This window comes from Xiphophorus hellerii, chromosome 4 (genome assembly GCF_003331165.1).
Source record: "Xiphophorus hellerii strain 12219 chromosome 4, Xiphophorus_hellerii-4.1, whole genome shotgun sequence".
Lineage (NCBI taxonomy): Eukaryota > Metazoa > Chordata > Actinopteri > Cyprinodontiformes > Poeciliidae > Xiphophorus > Xiphophorus hellerii.
Genome location: NC_045675.1, coordinates 1,536,892 through 1,558,761, shown reverse-complemented (window position 1 = coordinate 1,558,761; position 21,870 = coordinate 1,536,892). Strand labels below are relative to the sequence as shown.

At 40.1% G+C, this 21,870-nt stretch overlaps 2 protein-coding genes across 4 annotated transcripts; one reads left to right on the top strand and one right to left on the bottom strand.

The window, feature by feature from the left end:
* Positions 1-790: 790 nt before the first annotated feature.
* pex16 (peroxisomal biogenesis factor 16) lies at positions 791-7,173 on the top strand. Its single transcript, XM_032560923.1, has 11 exons — positions 791-1,062; positions 1,941-1,976; positions 2,396-2,472; positions 2,585-2,718; positions 3,762-3,862; positions 4,053-4,127; positions 4,574-4,720; positions 4,973-5,045; positions 5,655-5,774; positions 5,944-6,008; positions 6,676-7,173. The coding sequence occupies exons 1-11, from the start codon at positions 930-932 to the stop codon at positions 6,732-6,734; spliced, it is 1,020 nt and encodes a 339-aa protein (XP_032416814.1). The 5' UTR covers positions 791-929; the 3' UTR covers positions 6,735-7,173.
* A 725-nt stretch (positions 7,174-7,898) lies between these two features.
* On the bottom strand, positions 7,899-21,322 carry LOC116718716 (ADP-ribosylation factor GTPase-activating protein 2-like). 3 transcript variants are annotated; one of them, XM_032560918.1, is made up of 17 exons: positions 21,197-21,322; positions 17,535-17,653; positions 17,373-17,445; positions 17,165-17,296; positions 16,755-16,835; positions 15,900-15,999; positions 14,800-14,856; positions 13,858-13,902; positions 13,341-13,393; positions 11,965-12,101; positions 11,752-11,883; positions 11,544-11,672; positions 10,392-10,544; positions 10,189-10,315; positions 10,029-10,116; positions 8,389-8,513; positions 7,899-8,312 (listed from the first exon to the last, which is right to left on the bottom strand). In XM_032560918.1, exons 1-17 carry the CDS (start codon positions 21,266-21,268, stop codon positions 8,292-8,294), a joined length of 1,644 nt encoding a protein of 547 aa, XP_032416809.1. In that variant the 5' UTR covers positions 21,269-21,322; the 3' UTR covers positions 7,899-8,291. The 3 variants fall into 3 exon arrangements, with proteins under 3 accessions (XP_032416809.1, XP_032416810.1, XP_032416811.1); XM_032560919.1 differs by lacking the exon at positions 13,858-13,902; XM_032560920.1 differs by lacking the exon at positions 16,755-16,835.
* Between the last annotated feature and the right edge of the window lie 548 nt (positions 21,323-21,870).

The following is a 21,870-nucleotide window of genomic DNA, read 5'->3' as shown; positions in this document are numbered from 1 at the left end:
TGGCTAACAGATAATAGAAAATGATATATAACTAAAATTATAAATAATTTTAATTATATAAAATTATATATATATATATAAGCACTAAATAAAGTGTTTGTATATATATTTATATATATCATGGCAGCATGTCATGACAGAGATCAGCATTTGGTTCTCCTGAAAGAAAGTATTTTATTTTATTATACCCCATTTTACAACATGCAATATAGGTACAGTTGTTCCCGTTGATATGAGAATGAGAATTTTTGTATTTTGCATGCTTCCCAATGTTTGATTTCTCCCTCTTGCAGAGATCCTTAATAAAAACCTCAAGGATTGTAAGGCGAGTATTTTGGGATTACCAGTTTGTTTTGTGGAACTGGTCCATCATCTAGGTTCAGATTTATTTATTTATTTTTTTGTACCTTTTCCACCTTTACCTTCCACTCAACTTTTTATTATGTCTGCATGTAGGCCTGAGCCATCCTCGCCATAATTCTGTCATGTCATGTATAGAACATGCATAATTTCTGTGTCAAAAATATTTATTTGTCTTATGCTATGTTTTGATTTTTTTTTTAATGCTAATTTTGTGTTTTCATTGATGAGAACTGCCTGAAGTAAAGATTATTTAGGGGCTGTATGTTTAAAATTACATTTTCGAATTCAATATGTGAACTTTTTTTTGGCGATTCCAATTTATGAACCGATGTGTGTGCAGAAAACACCGAAACTCCACAAAGACTAAGAGGTCACAAAAAGAAGAAGCTTTATCGGACTACATCCGATAGAGGGCAGCACAGCAACATTTAGGAGGAGAAGAAGAAGACTCAAAAGACGCGGAAGCTTGCTTGTTTTTATAAAATCTGATGTGAAAGTGGAGAAAACTGAGGTCGAATGTGAATCGGTCGGCTGAAAAAGGAGTTATTGTTTTAGTTTGAGTTGAAATGTCGAACTTTAAGGAATCACTCGATGCTTTAAGTCGCGTTTATGAGCGATATACGGAGTTTGTTCGGAGGAATCCTGCAGCTACCGCTCAGCTGGAGAACACGGTCCGAACCTTGTCCTACCTGATAGCAGGTGAGTCCAGCTGAGGAGCCTCCCTAAAGTATTCACACCCCTTGGAGCTTTGCACTTGTTCTCATTCCAGCCACAAACCTCGGTGGTAAAACAACACAAAGGAGCAAAGAACTGTAAAGTAGAATGAAAATAATAAATGGTTTCGCCTTTGAAATGATCTTTGTTTTGGTGCCACTGAATACAACAACAGAACAACTATTAGCTGTTAAACTTGTAGGAGATGCACGATTTATTTCTAATTATAATGAGATCATTTCACCGTCCATCATCTCTGACATGGGAATATTTTGTCAGAAATCATCCATAAAACAAACACAAGTGAAATACCACTTTTAACAAACATAAATACATAAATAAAGCAACAACATATAAAGGTGAACTAATAAAAACATTAAACCATCATTAAGACATGTTTATTTAAATTTGGAGGATGTATTTGCTGGTGACCAGGAAGAAGAAGATTCCCAAACAAGGGCAAAATGAGTTTTGAGGAACTTTGTGGAGTCCAAGCAAACTGCTCCAACACTGAACATCACCTGAATGCACCATCCCTAATGTGAAGCATGGTGGTGACAGCATCATGCTGTGGGAAACTGGATGGATCTAATTCAGAGCAATCCTGTAAGAAAACCTGCAGAACTGAGACGGGTCAAGGTTCAGCTTCCAGCAGGACAACCAGCCTGAGGTATTATGGGATGGTTCAGAGCAAAGCAGAGTCACATGGTCCCGGACGGCCAGATGAAAGCTTGACTGGAAGAGTTCAGGCTGAGGAGGAAACTCTGACGTGTTGGTGCAGGACAATCGTTGGTTCTTCTCCGTCTCCGTGGGAAAAGGTTTCATGTCTGCAGGAACTAAAATGTCCGCTGCTTTCATTTCAGGGCGCTTCGCTGATTCTCATGAGATTTCTGAGCTTGGTGAGTAAAGTTCTGCTGCAGCCGTTTCTGACACACTAACACCTCAGAGGAGCTCTCTGACCTCTGACCTCAAACATGCACTACATTCATTTCTTCTTCTTCTTCTTCTGTCTGGAATCACGTCTAGCTGCCACTGCTTGTTTCCCACAAGCATTTTCCAAATTTGCTCCTTTAAACTGGATTTTAATTTGTGGAAAACAAATTTAACCTGAAGACGATTATTCAGATGTTCTGGTGGAAATGTCATTTTTCTTCTTCTGATTTAAATTTGAACCAATCATAAACCTTGTTTACGTTAAACTCAGACTTCTATAAGACGGTAAAAATCTTTCATTCGGTGGTTTGGAGTCCATGAATTTGCCCCTGATTGGTCAGGACAGTTTTTTCTCTATAATCTTTGTTTCCTGTCATATTTTCAGTCTACTCTGCCTCCAACCTGCTGGTCCTGTTCAACGACAGCATCCTGCGTAAAGGCCTGCGATGCGCCTTCCCCGTGGTGAGCTCGGCTGTAATTCATCTTCCTGCAGAGTTTTCATCACTTCCTGGCCATCAGGCAGATTAAAATGTAACTTTTTCTGAACTTTTCCCTCGTGCTGCTGTCTGTCCAGCCTCTGTCCCAGCAGAGACTCCTCACCTGGCTGTCAGTCCTGGAGTACGTGGAGGTTTTCCTGGAGATGGGAGCCGGGAAGCTGTGGGGAGAGGCGGGCCGCTGGCTGGTCATCGCTCTCATTCAGATTTTCAAGTAAAACCTCTTTACTCTTCACTATCAGCATTAAAACTATGAAAATGTTGAAAAGATTCATGTAAATTTTACTGTAATCAGGAGGCAGGAAGATGGTTTATAAAGATGAAAGAAAATTGGCATTTTTTACATTTCAGAAACAAGTAAAATGAATAAAAAACATAAAATTGGCATTTTAAATTAAAAAAATAAAACTGTAGTAAAAATTATAAATGAAAATAAAAACAGAATTTTAATTTTTCTCTAAAAATTAAAATCAAAAATCAACCGAATGAAATTACGGAACCTCTAGGGGACGATGCTGGTCTATTTTGTAAACAGTCACAAATGTCAGTTTAAAATTTCCAATATATACAGATTTAAAGAGCCTCGGTGTTTATTATTATTAACTTTTGGTGCAAAAGCCTGACTGAAAATCGATTTATTCACTGCATGTTTATGTCTGACTGTATCAGGCTGAGATGGAAACGGCCCTTTATTACCCCGCCATAATAACTCAGAAATAGTCCAAATAGTTTGGATGTATTTTTTTCTTTCTTTCCTACCAAAAGTTTCTGTTTATATCATAGGTCTGTGGTGCAATTCGATCCTAAAGAAAAAGATATAAAACTTCAGAAAGTAGATAATAACAGTCATGGAAAAACCTTACATAACCTGATATAATAGCAGGAAGTACAATGGCCGCCGGAAGAAAGACTGACAGTGTTGAGTTATGAACTGATCAGAACGTTACTGAGAGAGAACGCAAAAGGAAAAAGAATCGTTCATGTCCGCTAGAGGCCTCCGTATGAAATACATCAAATAAGCATTTCCCCATAAAAAGAAATCAAATAAATAATAAAATAGTACTAAAAAATAAGAAAAATATAATTGGCATTTTTGCATAAAAATGAATAAAATAATAAACAAAATGAAAATAAATAAATTAATAAAAATAAATAAAGATAATGGGCATTTTCTATATAAAAATAAAATACTAACAAATAAATAAAACATAAAAATATTGTCATTTTGCTCTTAAAGCTGCAGTAACTCTGTTCCAGAACTGCTTTTCGTCTCGTTCTTCTTCTGCTGCACAAATCCGGCCTGCAGACTTCACCTCCCATAATCCCCCTGGACAGAGGCTCCGAGTACGTTTCTGGAGGTCAGATTTATTTACATTTCTTATCACTGCTTATAAGAAAACCAGCAAAAATGTTTGTTCTGTGATTTTATGAGTGTTTTTATCCTTTTGTTGTTTTGTAATCATTTTAAAATAGAGCAGGTCTGAGAGCACAGCCCAGTGGGACTCCTGCAGGGTAAATGTTGTCTGAACGAGGTGTTTTCCTCCACAGACGACCTCAACGGCGAGGATGATGCCTGCTTTGTGGGTCAAAGGTCAGGCCGTGTAATCAGACCTCTGGGCAGCGGTGAGAAACTTTTAACAAGTAAAATCCTATAAAAACAGCGTAAAGATAAAAATGATCCACATGTTGGGATCCTGAGGTTTCCTCTTTTCCAACGTCTTCACTTTGTTTTATTTCTGTCACGTTGTTTGGTTGCTTCTCATCCCATAATAGTTCAGTTATGGATGAGAAACAACCATAACTGGTTGCTTCTGTAGTTACATTTTTATATGTTCTTAAAATGTAACTACAAATAATCTGGAAGAGTTTCCTGGTTTTTATGTTTGAGGCATAAATTATTAACCAAACTCCCCAGAAAAGGTGAGAATCACCATGGAAACCAGCAGTATCGTCTTTCTCATAATTTCAGGTTCAGGTGAAATGTGTCAGAACAGGAATTAGTCGTTTCAGACTAAAGCAAAGTTTCAGGAGAGATTTCAGAGTGACATGTGAAATGTGCCATGTTGTAGCTCCGCCCCTGCAGAGCCGGCTGTGGGGCGCGGCGGCGGCGGCGAGGAAGACGAGGAGCAGCCTGAAGGAGAGCCGCCCGCCGACCGAGCTCAGCTTCCAGGAGACGCTGGCCGAGTCAGTTTACATCAGCCGGCCGCTGGTTCACCGTATCCTTCCACCGACCGAAAGCAGATCCTGTTTGAAGCTGCACCACTCCATTACACCACTAGAGGGAGCTGGCTGCTGCTCAAGGATTTAACGGTTCAACTGGTTTCAGCTGAAGCTTTATGTGAACAAGAAGTTATGGAGGAGGATCCTCGATGTCCGTCATCCTTCCACCAGATTGTACCACCTGAATGATTATTATTATTATTTAGTCAGAAGTAGCTGCTGTTTTCTTTGAGTTTTCCGGATGGCAGTCCTGTGTCTGGGAGTCTGTGGGAAGCGGTCGTGGAAGCCGTGGCTCGTCTCCGCCGCCCTGGAGCTTTCCAGGTAAACTAACTGCTCCAATAACTTCCTCCTGGCTAAAGCTAGTCTAGAGGATAATCCTGGATGCTGCCGTTTCTTTAATGATGTTTCTGTTAATTCACATTTTTAGGCTTTTTGTTCTTATTTCTTCATGTGGATTTGATCAAATGTTTCAGAAAACAGGATTTCATCTTCAATAAGGTGAAATAAGGAAAAATTAAATGAGATGATTGCTTTTTACTGTTGAAATGTTTTTATCGGTAAATCGATATCCTGAGATAAATCCTCAGCTCTGCATCAGCTGAACTCTACGGAGCTAAATTGAGGCCATAAAGTTTGTCCCTCCTCCCCCAAAAATGGGAAGGAATATTAAATTAACAGGAAACTGGGTAAAAGCAGATTTGCAATTGGGGGAAAATGGATTTGAAACTAAACTAACAAAGGATGTGCAACTGGAAAAAAAATACACTAAAAAAGTCCCAAACTACTTTTCAGATTAAATTTTTTTTAAACGTACATTTTGGCCCTGATTTAGTTCCGTAGACGTGAGTTTGCCTCACTGCGGGATCGCAGAGTGACTCCCCCTCCTGAGTGGGTGTGGAAGCGTTTCACTGGTTCCTGTGGTTTCTGCAGCTTCGCCGTCCTCAGCGACGCCAAGCTGGAGAACCGATGGGAGAAAGCCGAGATGAAGAGGCGGGCCTTCCTGTTGTGCTACTACCTGCTGCGCTCGCCGTTCTACGACAAATTCTCCGAGTGAGTCAAACATCCAGACGAGCTCTGGACCCAAATGATGGACCCAGATTAGTGAAAATCAACACTTCAGTTTAAAAAAATTATGAGATCCAACAAAATCCACAATTCAATTAATCATAAAATAATTTTTCTTCAGTAAAGTGAAAATCTGATTTGTGTTTGTCTGCAGAGAAAAGATCGTTTTCCTGCTCAGACTTCTGGCGGATCACGTTCCGGGAATCGGACTCGTGGCGCGTAAGTACCGCAGTCGGCTCACGATGAGACTTCAGCGTTTTTCAATCGAAATGAGATAAAACTGGAAGTACGAGGGTCAGACTGAGAATTTTTCTGTTGTTGAAATTACAAAAATAGTCATAAAATTAGAAGAATAAAGACTCAATGTTGTCAGAAGAGAATTTTAAAATGACTAGAAAAACTGGTTGTGATGAGTGAAGCTTGGATAGTTGGACATGAGCAGCTCAGTCGGGTTCTTGGATCTTTAACCTGAACAGACTCAGTAGTTTCAAAGTTCTGCTGCTGAGAATAATCTGATGTTAAAGGATGAATTATTTGGCACCATCTGTAAAACTTTTACCAAACATTTTCATCTCTTTATTCTTTGCGTAGGAGATAAAATGACTACTTTCTACTAATATTACAACTTTAATCTGATAATATTATGAGTTTATTCTCATATTACAACCTTTTTCTTGCATTATTTCATCTTTTTCTCATTATTTTGACTTTCCGTCAATAACTTATTCTCGTATTTCAGTTTTATTCTCGTTCGATGAATATTTGGACGGGATGTAGTTTTAATTCTCCAGGGAGATCGGATGGACACTGGTGATTCCTGGTTTTTGTTCTTTGGGTCGTTTTGCTTCAGAGAAACATCTGAACCCGTCTCTCTGCGTGTTTTCAGGCCCTCTGATGGAATACCTCCCCACCTGGCAGAAGATCTACTTCTACAACTGGGGATAAGGGTCCCAACTGGATCCGACTGGAAGCTGGACTAACATTCCCACTGGAAATGGAAACATTAAATTCCACAGACTTTGCTCAGACTGAAGTTGTGTTTCTGATCCGGTTTGGCGGACAGCGGAGCGGTCAGGCACGCGGCGTTTCTCCTATCCTGCAGCCTGTGATTTATGCTGCGTCGCCACGGTGACGCCGTCGGATGATTTGTGGCGGGACCGCACAGATTTGCTCCGTCCTGCAGGCCGGAGAGCGGCGACGCTTCCCCAGAACCGCTGCTCCTCCTCCAATCATAGAAAACTCTAACGTGAATCATTTCCCTGCAGAAATAAAATCGCGGCTGTGAAGAGAAACGAGAAACTCTGAGGGTTTTCCATCTTTATTGACATACTGGATACGGTTCTTTTTGTAGCCTACAAATAAATATCTTGATCCTTTCAGTCCACATGTGATTGGATTCTATCGGGGCAAGAAAAACATGACAAACATCTGCTGAACGTCGAGTCTGCTCAGAACCCGGCGGCCCGGTTCAGCAACCCGGTCCGGGTTTATCACATCGAACCGTTTCTGAAATGGAAACAATCTGCGAAAGGTTTTAGATTTAAAACTGTAAAAACTGAATCTGAGGTCATTTATAGCAGACTTGAGGCTCAGACAGTCGGGGTGCATAGTCAGGTCCTCCATCCATGAGCTGTGACCTCTGACCTCTGCTGGGCCAACCCAGAGGTTTGCATCAGGGCTAAGCTGTTTAACTGTCAGCAGAGGTCAGAGATGCTTTACGGAGCTAAATAAGGGCCATAAAACTTGCTTACCAAAGGAAAATAATTTAAAAGCTGGAACAAAAATATTTAACTGATTATTTTTAACTGTGAAAAACATAATAAAATGTTACTGAACAAAACAAATCTGAAACTGAAAAAATTATTTGAAAACTGAAAATAAAGATTTGAAATTTGAAGATAAACAATTAACTGGGAAAAATATTTAAAACTAAAATTATTTAAACTAAAAAAAATTACTTTGAAACAGATGGAAGTTCAAAATTTCTCATTCAAATGTTTTTTTTAAACAAACTTTCTGGCCCTGATTTGTCTCCATATTGCCCGGCCGTCAGCTCAGGACTGACCTGAAATCAGTTCTTCTCATAGCAGAAAAACAACCAAACTCAACTGAAAGTCAGCAGCTTTTAAACATGATGGATTTATGAAACACGGCGCCTTGTCTTTAGTATCACAATAAAACAAAAACTTTAAATGTTACGAATCAAAATTACATTAATTTCTGGATAAAGAAAATAAAGATTTAAGTCCTCAGGTTGAAAATCTACGACCAGCAGGTTGTGGACAGAACAACGGGTGTTTTAGAAAAGATTCGATACTTTCTGATGGTTTATGAAAATAAAAGTCACGATTCTGCTAATGAGGGAAGAAATACTGTCTCTAGTGGAGGACAGGACAGGGGACGCCGTCTTTCCCATGCAAGCCTTCCCGCGTCTCGCCCGTCTCCTCGCTCCAAACGCGCACGTCCGTTTGGAGCGATGCAAGTTGGTTCTGCCGGCGCCGCTCAGTACGACCCGTAGCGGTCCTGGGAAACAACGCCAGTCTCAGTGAGGTGAAGAAGAAGAGTGACGGAGATGCTAGCGAAGCGCCGCATGACTCACCTGGATGGTGTTCATCACACCGTTGGCGAGGACGGCCATCTTCCCCGCTACGGTTTTCACCCCCTGCTTGAACTGGGCCATGTCCGGGCCGGAGGGAAGAACGCTGTCTAAACCCGAAACCCGGCCTGCGGGAGGAAGCACAGCGCTGAGTCCGCCGCTGAAAGTAGTCCCTGTTAGCTACCTAACGAGACTGATTGGAGCAGGAACGATTTCTGTACTTTTACACCTTTTGGACCGACTACAGCTGGAACTGGTACCAGAAAATCAAATGGATCAAGCTAAAAACATTCAGTTCCAGAATCAGGAGAACTGTTCTTTCTGCGGATAACCAACCAAAAATGAATCACATCAACAGGTCCTATCAAAACACACAGGAAGCTAGCTAGCTAGCATTAGCATCTGACACGTTTCCTGAAGACTTTAGAAACGAATGATTGTTAAAATCAGTGTGAAGGAAAATTTCTTCCCATAATAATTTTGTCGATTGTATTTTATCCCTCCAGTTAAACGAGACTTTTTATCTGTATTCTCAGAACTTCAGCTGTATTTATGTGAAATGAATAAAAATTGACAATATTGTGTGTTTTGGGGGAGCTGGAGATCGACAGGCGGATTTGTGAAGCGTCTGCTGTGAAGCGGCGCTGTACTGGTCCGTCATGGTGAAGAGAGAGCTGAGCCAAAAAGCGAAGCTCTCGATTTACCGGTCGATCTACGTTCCCACCCTCATCTATGGTCATGAGCTTTGGGTCATGACCGAAAGAACGAGATCGTGGATACAAGCGGCCGAAATGGGTTTTCTCTGCAGGGTGTCTGGGCTCTCCCTTAGAGAGAGAAGCTCTGTCATCCGGGAGGGACTCAGAGTAGAGCCGCTGCTCCTTCACATCGAGAGGAGAAAGTTGAGGCTCGGGCATCTGGTCAGGATGGACGCCTCCCTGGTGAGGAGTTCAGGTCCCACCGGGAGGAGGGGAAGACCCAGGACACGCTGGAGGGACGATGTCTCTCGGCTGGCCTGGGAACGCCTTGGGATTCCCCCAGAAGAGCTGGAAGAAGTGGCTGGGGAGGGAAGTCTGGGCCTCCCTTCTGAAGCTGCTGACCCCGCGACCCGACCCCGAGTGGAAGAAGATGGATGGATGGATGGATGGATGGATCAGAATCAATGTTGGCCCCAGGCTCGTGATAAAATCTGAGCTATTCCTAAAAATACCTTACTACCATATTGTAAACATTTACTTTGTACTATATCTTATTTTACCAATTGGGATTCAACCGGCTAAAACCAATATTTTTAACCAGAACAAATTAAAAGGTTTTCCTATTTTCAAAAGGAAACATGAATTTTACAAAGAGAAAAGCTACAATAATGTAAATATCTCAGACTTAATAAACAGGTTTTGTTGGAAAGAGCCAAAGGCCGGATCTCTGGTTTCCTGCAGCTTCCTGTGGGATCAGAAACCGGGTCGACTGCAGGTTCATTGTTGCCTGGAAACAGTTTGGCTTCGTTCACAGAGCCTTTTAATTAAACGGTTTCTGACCCCAACGCGACCCGAACGCAGCGGCGTCAGTCGGGTCGCCCGCTGCTGAACGCAGCGCCGTCAGTCGGGTCGCCCGCTGCTGAACGGCATTGGGATGCCGGGTCTCACCTCTGCTGTCGCTGCCGTCTCCGAACAGATCTGCGGAGCTGATGGAGCTGCTGCCCGACAGACTCTCCAGCTTCGTCTTTGCCTCATACTGACAGGAAGAACACAGTCAGTTGACGGGTTCTGCTTCGTCAAAGCGGGTCCAGCCCAAACGGCCGCTCACCTCGGCGTTGCTCTCCCGACCGAAGAACATGTCGGAGGAGATGGCCTTGGCGTTGGCGAACTTCTGCCTGGCCTCGCTGGACTCCGACCCGGCTGACGACGCCTCGGCTTTCCTCCGGCTGGGCAGCCTGAACCCAGAAGGAGAAGCAGCATCAGAACCGGAGCCGATCCGGAGAGTCGGGCTGCGTGAGGATGAGCGGATACCTCTCTCCGATTGGCTGGATGCTGGAGATGGTGAATTCCTCCTTGGGCTCGTCCTTCTCCAGAGCCCAGGCGGCGGTGAACGAGGCGGTGCCGCCATCGGCGTCCCACCGCGATCCGAAGCCGTCTCCCACCGTGAACGGGTTGTCCTTGTACCTGGAGAGCAGAATGGGTCAGAACACGCTGCTCAGCCGGTTCTGATTAGAAATATACCGATCCAACATTGATATCTGGATCGATCCCCAAAACAATTCCAGATGGACATGAGCTCTGGAACAAATATGCACAAAACTTTGATACTGAACTAATGTAGAAAAAACCTGGTTTTGAAATTGTTCTGTTTCTATTAAATAAGAAATAAAATTAAAATCACATGTGAATAAGTTTGTTCACACAATAAATCATTGTGGTTTGTGTCCGCTTGTTGATCATGTGACGCAGAAAAAATGTTTCCATTGCAGTTTTACAAAATAAACCAATTTCAATACGACTGAAAAAAAACAAAACACTTTGCTAGCACCAAAACGTTTTATCAAAAAATCTTTTTTTCTCAAGATTGCTTCAAAATATCAAACTGGATATTCGATCGGTAGCCGATCCATCAGGACAGATCTACTCAGTCTAGTTCTATGTGTTGTGCTCTGAATGACATCATACTTCTTTATTTTATATTTATTATTCCTAATTGAACTTTTTGAACCATTTGAAAGAAGGTTTGTTGCAGTTTATTTTGGTCAGTTTATTATTTATGTAACTAACTGAGCAGAATGAACAAATGAAAGTTGTTCATTCTGTTTGACCAAACTGGTGGAGCTACTGGTGTATTTGTGCTGTACTGGTGCCGTCATCAAATACATTCGTAATTCAGTTCATTTATGTCTGTGTTAAAAATAAAACGTTTTGAGTCAATTCAGCTGTTTTTGAACACCAAACCTCAGATATTGGAATCTGAAGTGAAAAATGGATCAGTGCATCTCTAATTTCTAACATGTTGGTTACAAATAAAATACCTAAATAAACCAGATCGGAATTATTTTCATTATTTCAATTTCATCATTTAGTGAAATAAATACCAAACAGTAAAAAACTATGAAAATATGTGAGGAAGGGGCGGGTGTGTGTGTGTATGTGTGTGTGTGTGCGTGTGTGTCGTACTTTGGGGGTCCGGAGGTGAATCCCGGCTCGTCAAACAGGTCCAGTTTGGAGCGGGACGACGTCTTGGCTCCTACCGGCGTCTCCTGTTCGATCACCTGCATCTCTGACATCACGGAGTGAGACACGACGCTGCGACAGGAAACCAGAGTCACGTTTAAGTCCAGAACACCGGCACAGACCTGAGCAGAACCCGGACCGGACCGGTTACCTGCGGCCGCCGAAGCCCATCCCCAGCCGCTCCGCCTGCTCCCTCTTCTTTCCCTCCAGGTTCTGCAGCTTCTTCTCCTCCATCTTCCTGTCGATCTGTAGCTCCTGGTACGCCAGCCGCATGGACGCCACTCTGCAGCGGAAACACGCAACGCCGTCACACGTCTGCGCCGCCTGACTTACCGCCGACAGGAAGCGGGAGCGGCTTCCTCACATGGACTCCTCGGCTTGCTTCTTGGCCTCGGCCACCTGCTCCTCCCTCAGCTTCTCGGCCACCTGCGCCTGCTTCTCCACCTCAGAGAAGCTTTTGCTGCTCACCTTCTGCGCACCCAGACCTTTCTTTGCTCCGAGCTGCAGCAACAGATGCACACCGCACTAATCAGATTTATATTTGTAGAAAAGGAAAGTCTGGAATCATTTTCTACTCCACTTCATAATTTTGGTTCCTCACATAAAATCCCAATGCAATTCACTCAAGTTGGTGGTTGAAAAAAAGTGGAAAAGTTACAGACTTAAAAGGAACTGAGGCACGTTTACAGATTTATGCAGAACGATAAAGTTACAGCAGCCCTGATCCTCATGATTCAGCTGTTTCCCTCACTTCAGTAAATAAGTGAACACCGAGCTTCAAGGAGGTGACAGAGAAATGTGCTGCAAAAAAACATGAATGACACAAAACACAAAAAATGCAACAGAAAAATTTTGCAAACAAAAATGTTCCAAGAAAAAAACCTACAACCAAAAAAAAAGGAAAAGAAAAAATGTTGCGATCACAGGAAGTAAAAGCAAAAGGAAATGCTGCAAACAGCAAAAACAGCAGCAAGTTTAAAATGCTTCACCCACTAAACAGAAATCCTCCAGACCACTAGGGGGACTCAACTGGGACCAGAGCCGCAGTAAAGACAGCATGTCAAAAAGAAAGTTGGAGGAATAAAAAAAAGGTGAGTTACACTCCATCTGTATTTCAAACACAGGTTTTTACATTATAGAGGATCAGCATATTTACGTTGGTAATATTACAAACTCTAGACTCCACCTAGTGGTCTGGATGACTTCCATTTAGTGGAGTGAGTTTTTATACTTGCTGTCATTTTTACTTTTTCCCTTTTGATTCTATTTCCTGTGTTTGTTACGACAAAGTACTAGGGTCAGGCCAAAAAAAGATTTTTAAAAATAAAAATGAACAGAATAAAATCCTGGTGTCACAATACAGAAATATACTCAAAACATGACAAATGTTGTATTATGAGAAAAAAAGTTTACAAAGTCAAAACAATATGAGAATAAACTGAGAATATTATAAACAAAGTAGCAGGATGAAGTGGGGTTTTTATTACCTACAAAAACAAACTGTTACATCTTTGAACTGTTTAGAAAATCAATAAAAATTGTACTCATGTTTTGAATAATTTTTAAATTTACTGTTTTTGTATTTTTTTCTTACAGTAATGACGTGTGTGTTGTTATGCTTGTAATGTTTTGATCTCTTCCTCTAACCTACTGCAGATGAAAATTAGCCTCTTGTGATTTGTTCATGTTGATTGATATGCATAGAAAATAAATAATCATAATCTGGTGTTTGATTCTCACCCCTTTCTTAGCAGCCATGGGTTTCTTCTTCCCAATGATGGATGGCTTCACATCTGCAACACAGCAGAACGTTTCTCAGCTCTCAGCATGTTTTCATCAGAGAAACGAAGCTTTAGCTGTAGATGCTTCTTTAGTTCGGTTAATTGTGTAACAGTGGCAGTAAAAGGTCGGCTCAGGTCGTCTCCGCAGCGCAGCGCAGCGCAGCGCTTCTCCTCTGTCTCCTGTAACTTCATGGGAACCAGCGAGACGAGGAGAAGGAATTTAAACTGAGCCAATCAGCTGTCAGAGCAGGGATTGTTTGTGTCATTAAAGCGTCCATCAGCGGCGGGTCTCTGTCAAAATGCTCCGTTTGAAAAGCTTCAAGCAGAAAACCGATTATTACCCACACAAAGGCCAGAGGCACAAAGCCGTTTCTAACACACAAGCAGCCGGATTAAGATGCTCTGGTCAGGAAGAAACAAACATCTGGCCACACGGCAGCATGGAGGCTGTGAAACGCCATGCAGCAAACCTTCACCTGCAGTCGGCGGGCCGCTCTGCGGGGACAAACGCATGGAGTCCGCTACGGTACAAGATGGCCGACAGATCCATAGTTACAGCACAGAGGAGACTCAGCAAACAGGAACATCTGAGCTCAGATAAAAGCTCCAACCTGGCTGTGATTTATGGGAATTAATCACTAAAATGGAAACTTCTGCTAAATGTTTTAGAGCTGAACTGATGAATCGATTATTGAAATAATCATCAACTAACTTAGTGGTTTATCCACTCATTACCTGGAACGCACAGATCCTAAAAGAACAACACAGAGCAAAAGCCAAAACTCTACAAAATATATGAACATTTTGCACTTAAGATAAAAACCAACCTTTTCATAGTCAAGATTTTTAAAAACAGATGCTACAAATGATCAAACGTTCACTAGATTAATGCAGTTATTGCATTTTAGACAATAAAATGCTTATTTAAAAGAAAAAAAAGAAATAGAATTACTTGCTTATTTGCATCTTTTAATGTAAAATGGAGACTGAAACAGTTTTAACTGAGTGATTGCCAGAACCTTTTAGTAAAACAGATCTTTGATCTCATTAAGTTTCGTCGTGTTTATAAAAAGGTTTAATAAAAAGAAGAATAGCGTCTTGATGAGGCCGTTTCAGGCTTTCTGACGGTTTCCTTCTCACTTGTCCAGTCCAGAACCTGAACATTTTATAATAAATATTATTTTTACCCTGATTTATGAATTATTTCTTCCTAAACTCAAAAGATGAACCAGTTGTGTGTCAACTTAGGAAAGTATCTGGTTTTCCGTGGGATCTTCTTGTCACAGAGAGTTTTTCTCAAACATAAAATCATATTTTAACATCAACCAGGATGTTTATCTGAAACTTTCTGGCTCAGAAACTGGGAGAAGCTCTGAACTTCAGAAACATTAAATCAGACGATATGAGGATTTACTCACCAATGGAGGCTTTGGGCGACGTGCTCAGACCGTCGATGCTCGGCCCGTCCTCTGGTTCTGTAACAGGACGGATTAAACACGACTGAAACCAGCAGAAACGCTCTGCATTGATCATATACAGTCATAAACATAACGGGAGAAGACATAGGAATCCAACCGTCTACAGCAACATTAAAGAGGTCCAGTCAAAGTAACGACTCCATGTCTAACTGCATATATGAAGAAGAAAGATTCTTCACAGATGGATCAACATCTGCTTACTTTGACTTGATTCCAATATTTTTGTATATTTTTTGTCTAACAAAGATTTGAACATGTGATTGTTGACATGCAGAATGTTCCTTTATTTACTGAAGACAAGCAGGTTTACATCCAAATATGAGAGAATAGAGGAAAATGACACTTTAGGGCAGAAACAGTTAATCATGATCAGGACTACTGAAATAATCATGAACTAATTTAATAATCAATTAATTCTTAACTGGAGACCAAAAAGACAATTTCCTGAAAATAAACAACATATTCAGAGCTGCAATTAAGCCAAAACTGTACAAAATACAAACATTTTGCATTAAAGATTAAAAACCTTTTTGCCTGAAAAACTTAGGTTCACTTGGTTCAGATTGCTGTAATTAGAATTTAGGCCACAAAATGTTTATTTTATTATTTAAAAGAGAATTTTGTTTTTTTGCATCCTGTAATGTATTTAAAATTTTCTGTAAAAAATGCTTAAATGAAAAATCTGCAGAATTTGTAAAGTTTTTTATCCGAAAATTAGTCCAAATGATCAAATACTACAACTGCAGTTAGTTGCAGCCCCAACAAGATAAATTTGAACTCATCTGAACTGAAAACTTCATGAAATTTGAGAGGAGAAGCTCCTGCTTGTGATTCCACCCTGAGATTAAACATGTAGGTTAATGTGAAACTAAAGGTTTGTGTTTGTAAAAAGCTTAGTGCTGCTTGTTTTTCTGATGTTCCTGCTTCATCTCCTGTAATCCGGTTAAATCCTGGGATTAAACACACAGGATAGACATGAACTTCTGCATCACCAACAGGAACCTTCAAGGTAAACACTCCGACTGCTGTGCTTCACTTACGGCCGTCATCCTGGGCTTTAGGCACCGAGTCGGTCAGCTGGGGGGAAACAGTGGCTCCGTTCTGCTCTGCAGGGGGCGCTATGCTCCACTCATTAGAGAACTGAATAGAGAGACAAAAAGAATGCTACTGATGAATAACGAAATGCACAGACGTGCTAAACGATTCAGTTCCAACTCGTCTATAATAATGTAGCACGTTGTTCACTGAAGCTTTAACTGCAACAATCACTGCAACCCCCTGCTGGGCTGTTATAACATCAGGCTGTAATGTTCCATCAGCTGGACGGACGGACTGAATTCACAGATGGTCAGGCTGATTGGAGTGAGCTGGCAACTTTAACCACAACCTGACATCACATTAAACAAGAATTAGTTTGTCTAGTTTCTCGCAATTCTGCGATCGTGGAAATTCACGTAAATTCAACAGATCACTGTAAAAATCGAGCTATTTAAGTTCTTTAAAAAATAAAAATATTTTTTGTGTCCAGTCTGCTTGTTTTTCCTTTCATCGTTTTTCTATATGTAGATTTCATAACGAAGAAAAAATATCAAAATTTCTTGCAGATCACCAAAATCATTGATTTTGATTGGCAAAAAAATTTAAATCCCGAAGGAATTGAATAATATTGCAGTTGCATATTTTCATAGTATTTTCAGCTCTAGTGTATTCTGTTTACAGATGATTAAAAATGTTTTTATTCATCATTTATTCTCACATCCTCATATCAGCTTCCCAAATTCAGTCTAATACATTTGAAACTATATTTTTAAATATAGTGTATTATTATCATTATTTTTGTTACTATTACTAAATGTGAAAGTAGCTTCTTAAATAAAGTTAGGATCAAGTGGAACCTGTGAATGTTCAGCGAAGAAGTCGTCGTCCTTCTTCTCGGCGGCGGCAGACGCTCCTCCTGCAGACGAATCGATCCACAGCTGCAACAGCAGCAGCACCTTATTACTCTAATTACTACTTTTCTTTTTATTCTAATGTTAAAGATATGTTTATTATATTACTGTAGGAATTACACACCCTGTGTACTCTGGACAGGATGTGCAGAGCTGCCACACACACACACACACACACACACACTGATAAATGTCTTTATCAGCATTTTGTAACAAGTCAAAGATCCTGTTAGCTCAGGTTGTATAAGCAGACAGAAGGAGATGACGGCTGCTTCTTCTCTGCATTACCAGTAGATCTGATGTTTGTTTGATTTCTCTGGAAGATCAAATTTAGCCCCGGCCATCTTGGTTCTCACCTCGGTGCCGTACTTTGACAGCGCTGCGTTAGCCAGCTGCCGGATCTTCTCCCGGTACATCTGGGCGGCGCGGCTGTTGTACTTGGCGTTGGTGTCGTTGGTGGAGCAGCCGTGCTGACGGAAGAAGGCCGTCTACAGGAGGAAGTGGAAAGCGTTACCACGGCGCCAGGAGGCCAAACGTCACCTGACCTCAGAGCAGCGATCTCACCGCGTTGGCGTTCCCTCCGACCTGCATGCATCTGAGCTGGAACCAGTTCCAGTTGGAGTCTAACTCTGTGGATCTGAGGAGAAATGAACTGTGTGTCAGACTGAAGCTGCTTATCGGCGTTTACACGCTGAAGCTGCTGAGCTGTGGCGGTCTGAGGCCCACCTGATGAAGCTGAGGTGGACGCCCAGCGAGCGGTGGATGCCGGAGCAGTCGATGCACAGGAACACGCCGTGCGAGATGCTGGCCCAGCTCGGGTTTTTGGCAGCGCAGTCGAAGCAAACCTGCACAGGAAACACAAATTCATCTTGTTGTACTGCTGAAAACACTGAGCAATGGCAATAAATGTAATTAATAAAGTTGCCCAACGTCCAACATCCACAGAGGAGAAACTCACCAGTCAGTCAAACAGAAAACAACTTTAACCAGTAAAGCATGGTGAGGTCTGTCACGACAGCAAATTCTGATGGACGATAAATCAACCCAGAAATAACATTGTTGTTTTGATACCATTTTCAAGTAATATATTGATTTGCTTATTTATTCGAATCCACATTAGTTTACATCAAAGCGGTTATCAATCTTCCAGAAATCCAAACACAAAAATATTCATACCACACACAGACCACTTTGGCATTAACGATAATATAGCAAGATTAATCAGACATGATATTTGGCAAATTACATACATAAAGCTAGATTTAAAAAAATTATATTTAATAAAAATAAGATTTCAGTGCTATTTTAAAAGAATGTGCTTTTTAAATTGAAAGTCTTTAGGTAATTTAAACCACTCCTGAATTGCTCTGTAAAGAACAGATTTTTGTAACAAGTTAGTTTTAATTAATTTTGTCTCATAAGAGCTAAAATGATTATGTATCTGATCAGATCAAAGACTAATAAACCTAACACTGGAACCGAAGAATATATTAAATATCCAAAATTAAACATGACAACCAAAAACAATAAATAGGAAAAATTTATTTTTTTCCATTTACTTTGTTCAATGTTTTAGTTTGAGAAAGTCAAGCAGAGTCCAGTCCTCACATTTGATGTGTTATTATTATTCACTGTGTGCACATTCATTATGTCTGTGAGTATTTTTACCATATTATCATCATTTTTAGGAATATTTTCTAACTAAAGATAGATAAACCTGGAAACATATTCAAAGGTTTTCTGGATGAAATGAGAGAGATTGTAGACGGACCAATAATTATTGGATCATTTGTACAACATAAAATTATAAAAATACATACATATTTTTTATTATATTAATGTAACTTTTTTATACAGTTTATTTAAATAGCTCTGGTTCAGAGCAAAGGTTATCTCCAGAAAAACAGAAATATACCATCAATTTCTTCAGTTTGATCCTCGTTATAATGCTTTACAGTTTTGTTGTGTCTGTTATGCACTTGTACTTTTTATTCTTTTTTGGTATTTGTTTTCTTTTTTATGTAATTTGAGTCTGTAATAAAATCTATCTATCTATCTATCTATCTATCTATCTATCTATCTATCTATCTATCTATCTATCTATCTATCTATCTATCTATCTATCTATCTATCTATCTATCTATCTATCTATCTATCTATCTATCTATCTATCTCGCAGGCGTCAAACTCCAGCCCTTAAGGGCCGCTGCCCTGCAACTTTTAGATGTGCCTCTGCTGCACCACCTGAATACAATAATTAGGTCATTAGCAAGGCTCTGATAATTGATCTACACAAGAAGGAGGTAATGAAGCCATTTCATTCCAGTGTTTTGTACCTGTGGCACATCTAAAAACTGCAGGACTTTGGCCCTTGAGGACTGGAGTTTGACACCGCTGATCTATGCTATTCAGTAAAAACGTTAATAAAAAACCAGTTTGTTTCATGGATTCACTGACCCTCCTGATCATGCACATGGTGACAGTGGAAAGGAAGATTTGCCTTTCACAGCAGAACCAACCAGGCTCAGTAATAAATGTCGACTGAACTTTGTGGAGTAACGATTCAGGAATTTGTTAAGCAATAAAACACAAAGTTCAGGTTCTCAGCCTGTGGTTGGGGGAATAGATGCTAAATGAAACCAGCGTGTCCCACTGAGCTGCATCCACCTAAAAGTCAAACATATGAGTGATGTGAAATTCAGCATCAGTATTTGTGGAATGTCTTCATCAATGTGACTGACTCATCCCTAAATGATTTAAGATTCCTGTGAGAACAAGTCAAACCGGATTCAGTGAACAGAAATAAACTTCCTAGCAGACAATAGAAGATCTCTGATAGTAGCAAACAAACCAGACGCAACAACTTCAAGAACAAATAGATTCTCACATGGTTCAAGATGTTGAGTTACTCATTAGTGTCAGACAGTTTTTGTTCCTCTCAGACTGATGATGTATCTGCATTTACAGACTGATGGCAGGTCATTTAGAAACATGTTACAAAACTACCAACACAGTGAAAGACGTAAATGGCTTGATGAGCGACATGTTGAGGTCAGATTCTGTTTTTTTTTAAAAAGTCTCTCTCAAGATTATATCCATTTATGTATCATTACACATGTTCCTAAGTTATATCTTATTTTAATAAACAAAGTTAATTAAACAACATACTTTTTTACATTTGATTACCTTTCACAGCAAAAGCTGGAAGCGTTCAGCTTTGGTGCTTTTGATGAACAGAAATGTTCAACTTTTATCTCTTAAATTATATTAATATCTCCAACCTCCCGTGCTATACAAATAAAATTTGATTGATTGATTGATTAATAACAGCTGTTCCACTTCCGCCTGCTAAAATAGTTGCTAAGCTGACAGAACTCTGAGTCACAAAAATCAAACTAACTTACAATTATTAGATTTAAAATATTTGTCATGGTTCCAAGTCACTGTCAGGGTTTTAATCTATGAAGGACAAACAGCCTTTACCAGGAAGAAAAAGGTTTAAATCTAAACTCGTGTCTAAAACCAAATGCAACAGATTATATAGCTATTATATCCGAAAGTAAAAACTTCAGTAAGTAAACAACTAACAAACTATAACTATAATCTAAAACTTCTGAAGCTGTTTTTGCAATCAGCCAAAAACGAGCTGTTTAAGGAAAGATTTTAAAAATTAGCTAAAAACTCAGCTTCATCATGAATGTATCCGAAATGGTGAATGTGGCCTGAGTAGACCAAAATATATATTATATTTTGTAGGATCAATCACAGTTCACTTACGCAACATCATATTTCTGTTCCATCTGGTCATGTTTCAGTGAAGCAATAATAGGTGGTTTCTAAGCGATAAACAGGGATGAAGAAATACCACAAATGCAGATGAAGGAGAACAAATGAAATGGCTTTGATGAAAAATGTGTGACATCATTTTCAACCTGAGGTTTTAAGAGCTGTAACATATCAGACACAGCTTGACTTAACTATTAGCAAAGCGATCAATGCGGCGAATTAACTCGATATTGGCATTCATATTTGTTTTCTGTGACTGATAAAAACAATATTCTATTAAAGCCGATACGTTTTTTCCAGTGACAAGGCTTCAAAGCAGCGAAGCTATCAGGTTTTCTTCCAGGGAAACACGAACCGTTTACGTGGCCTTTGGGTTTGACTCGGGGACCGGTAGGCTAGCAGCTGTTAGCTCCTGTTCTCCATAGTTTTCAATGGGAAAGCATTAGCTCCCGCTAGCTGCTAGCTCTTAGCTGCCGTTAGCTTCACTTAGCAGCAGATGCTAACTGCTACTAACCAAATATGTAAATTAAACCAACGTATGCCGGTTAAAGGTAAACTCAAATAGCAACAGAACACAGATCAACGACATCGAATACCGTTACCTTGTTTGTAGGAATTGATCTCAATCTTTTGAAAATCGTCAGGATTTCGGTCTTATTTGGTTCCGTAGCCATCTTGCCACTGTGGGTGACAAGTTCCACGAGCTGACGTCACTACAGAAAGTCGCGTGGACCATAGAAAAGCGAAAGCAATTTTGTAATAATTAATATACATATACACATATTTTTAAAAAGTAAAGCAAATCTATGCCACAGCAGTTTAATTGAAAATACTCGTTTCAGACAGAAAAATGTTTAAATTCATTAACGGTTTCCAAATAATACATAATGTAATACTATCCAACCAATCAGCATTAAGATGATAATGGGATTATTACACGCGATTATTGATGACTGACCAAATTTTTGCGAACATAATTTTTAACTCAGTACAGAGATGAATATGGACACCATGTCCCACAGGATTTTTCAGCAATATAACATGACATAAAGATGGTGACAACTACTGGTCAGCCATATAATGTTACAAGGATGCAGCAAGTTTTAGATAGATTTCTATCATGTGTTTGAAAATAAATAAACAGATAAATAAAATGGAAAGCCCCATTAGATATTTTCAGGTCTGGTTCCTGGTTAAAATGGTAGAACAGCAAAAGAAGAAACAAAGAGATTACAGAAGTAAATTAAATTAATTTGAAATCCAGTACTTTGAAAAA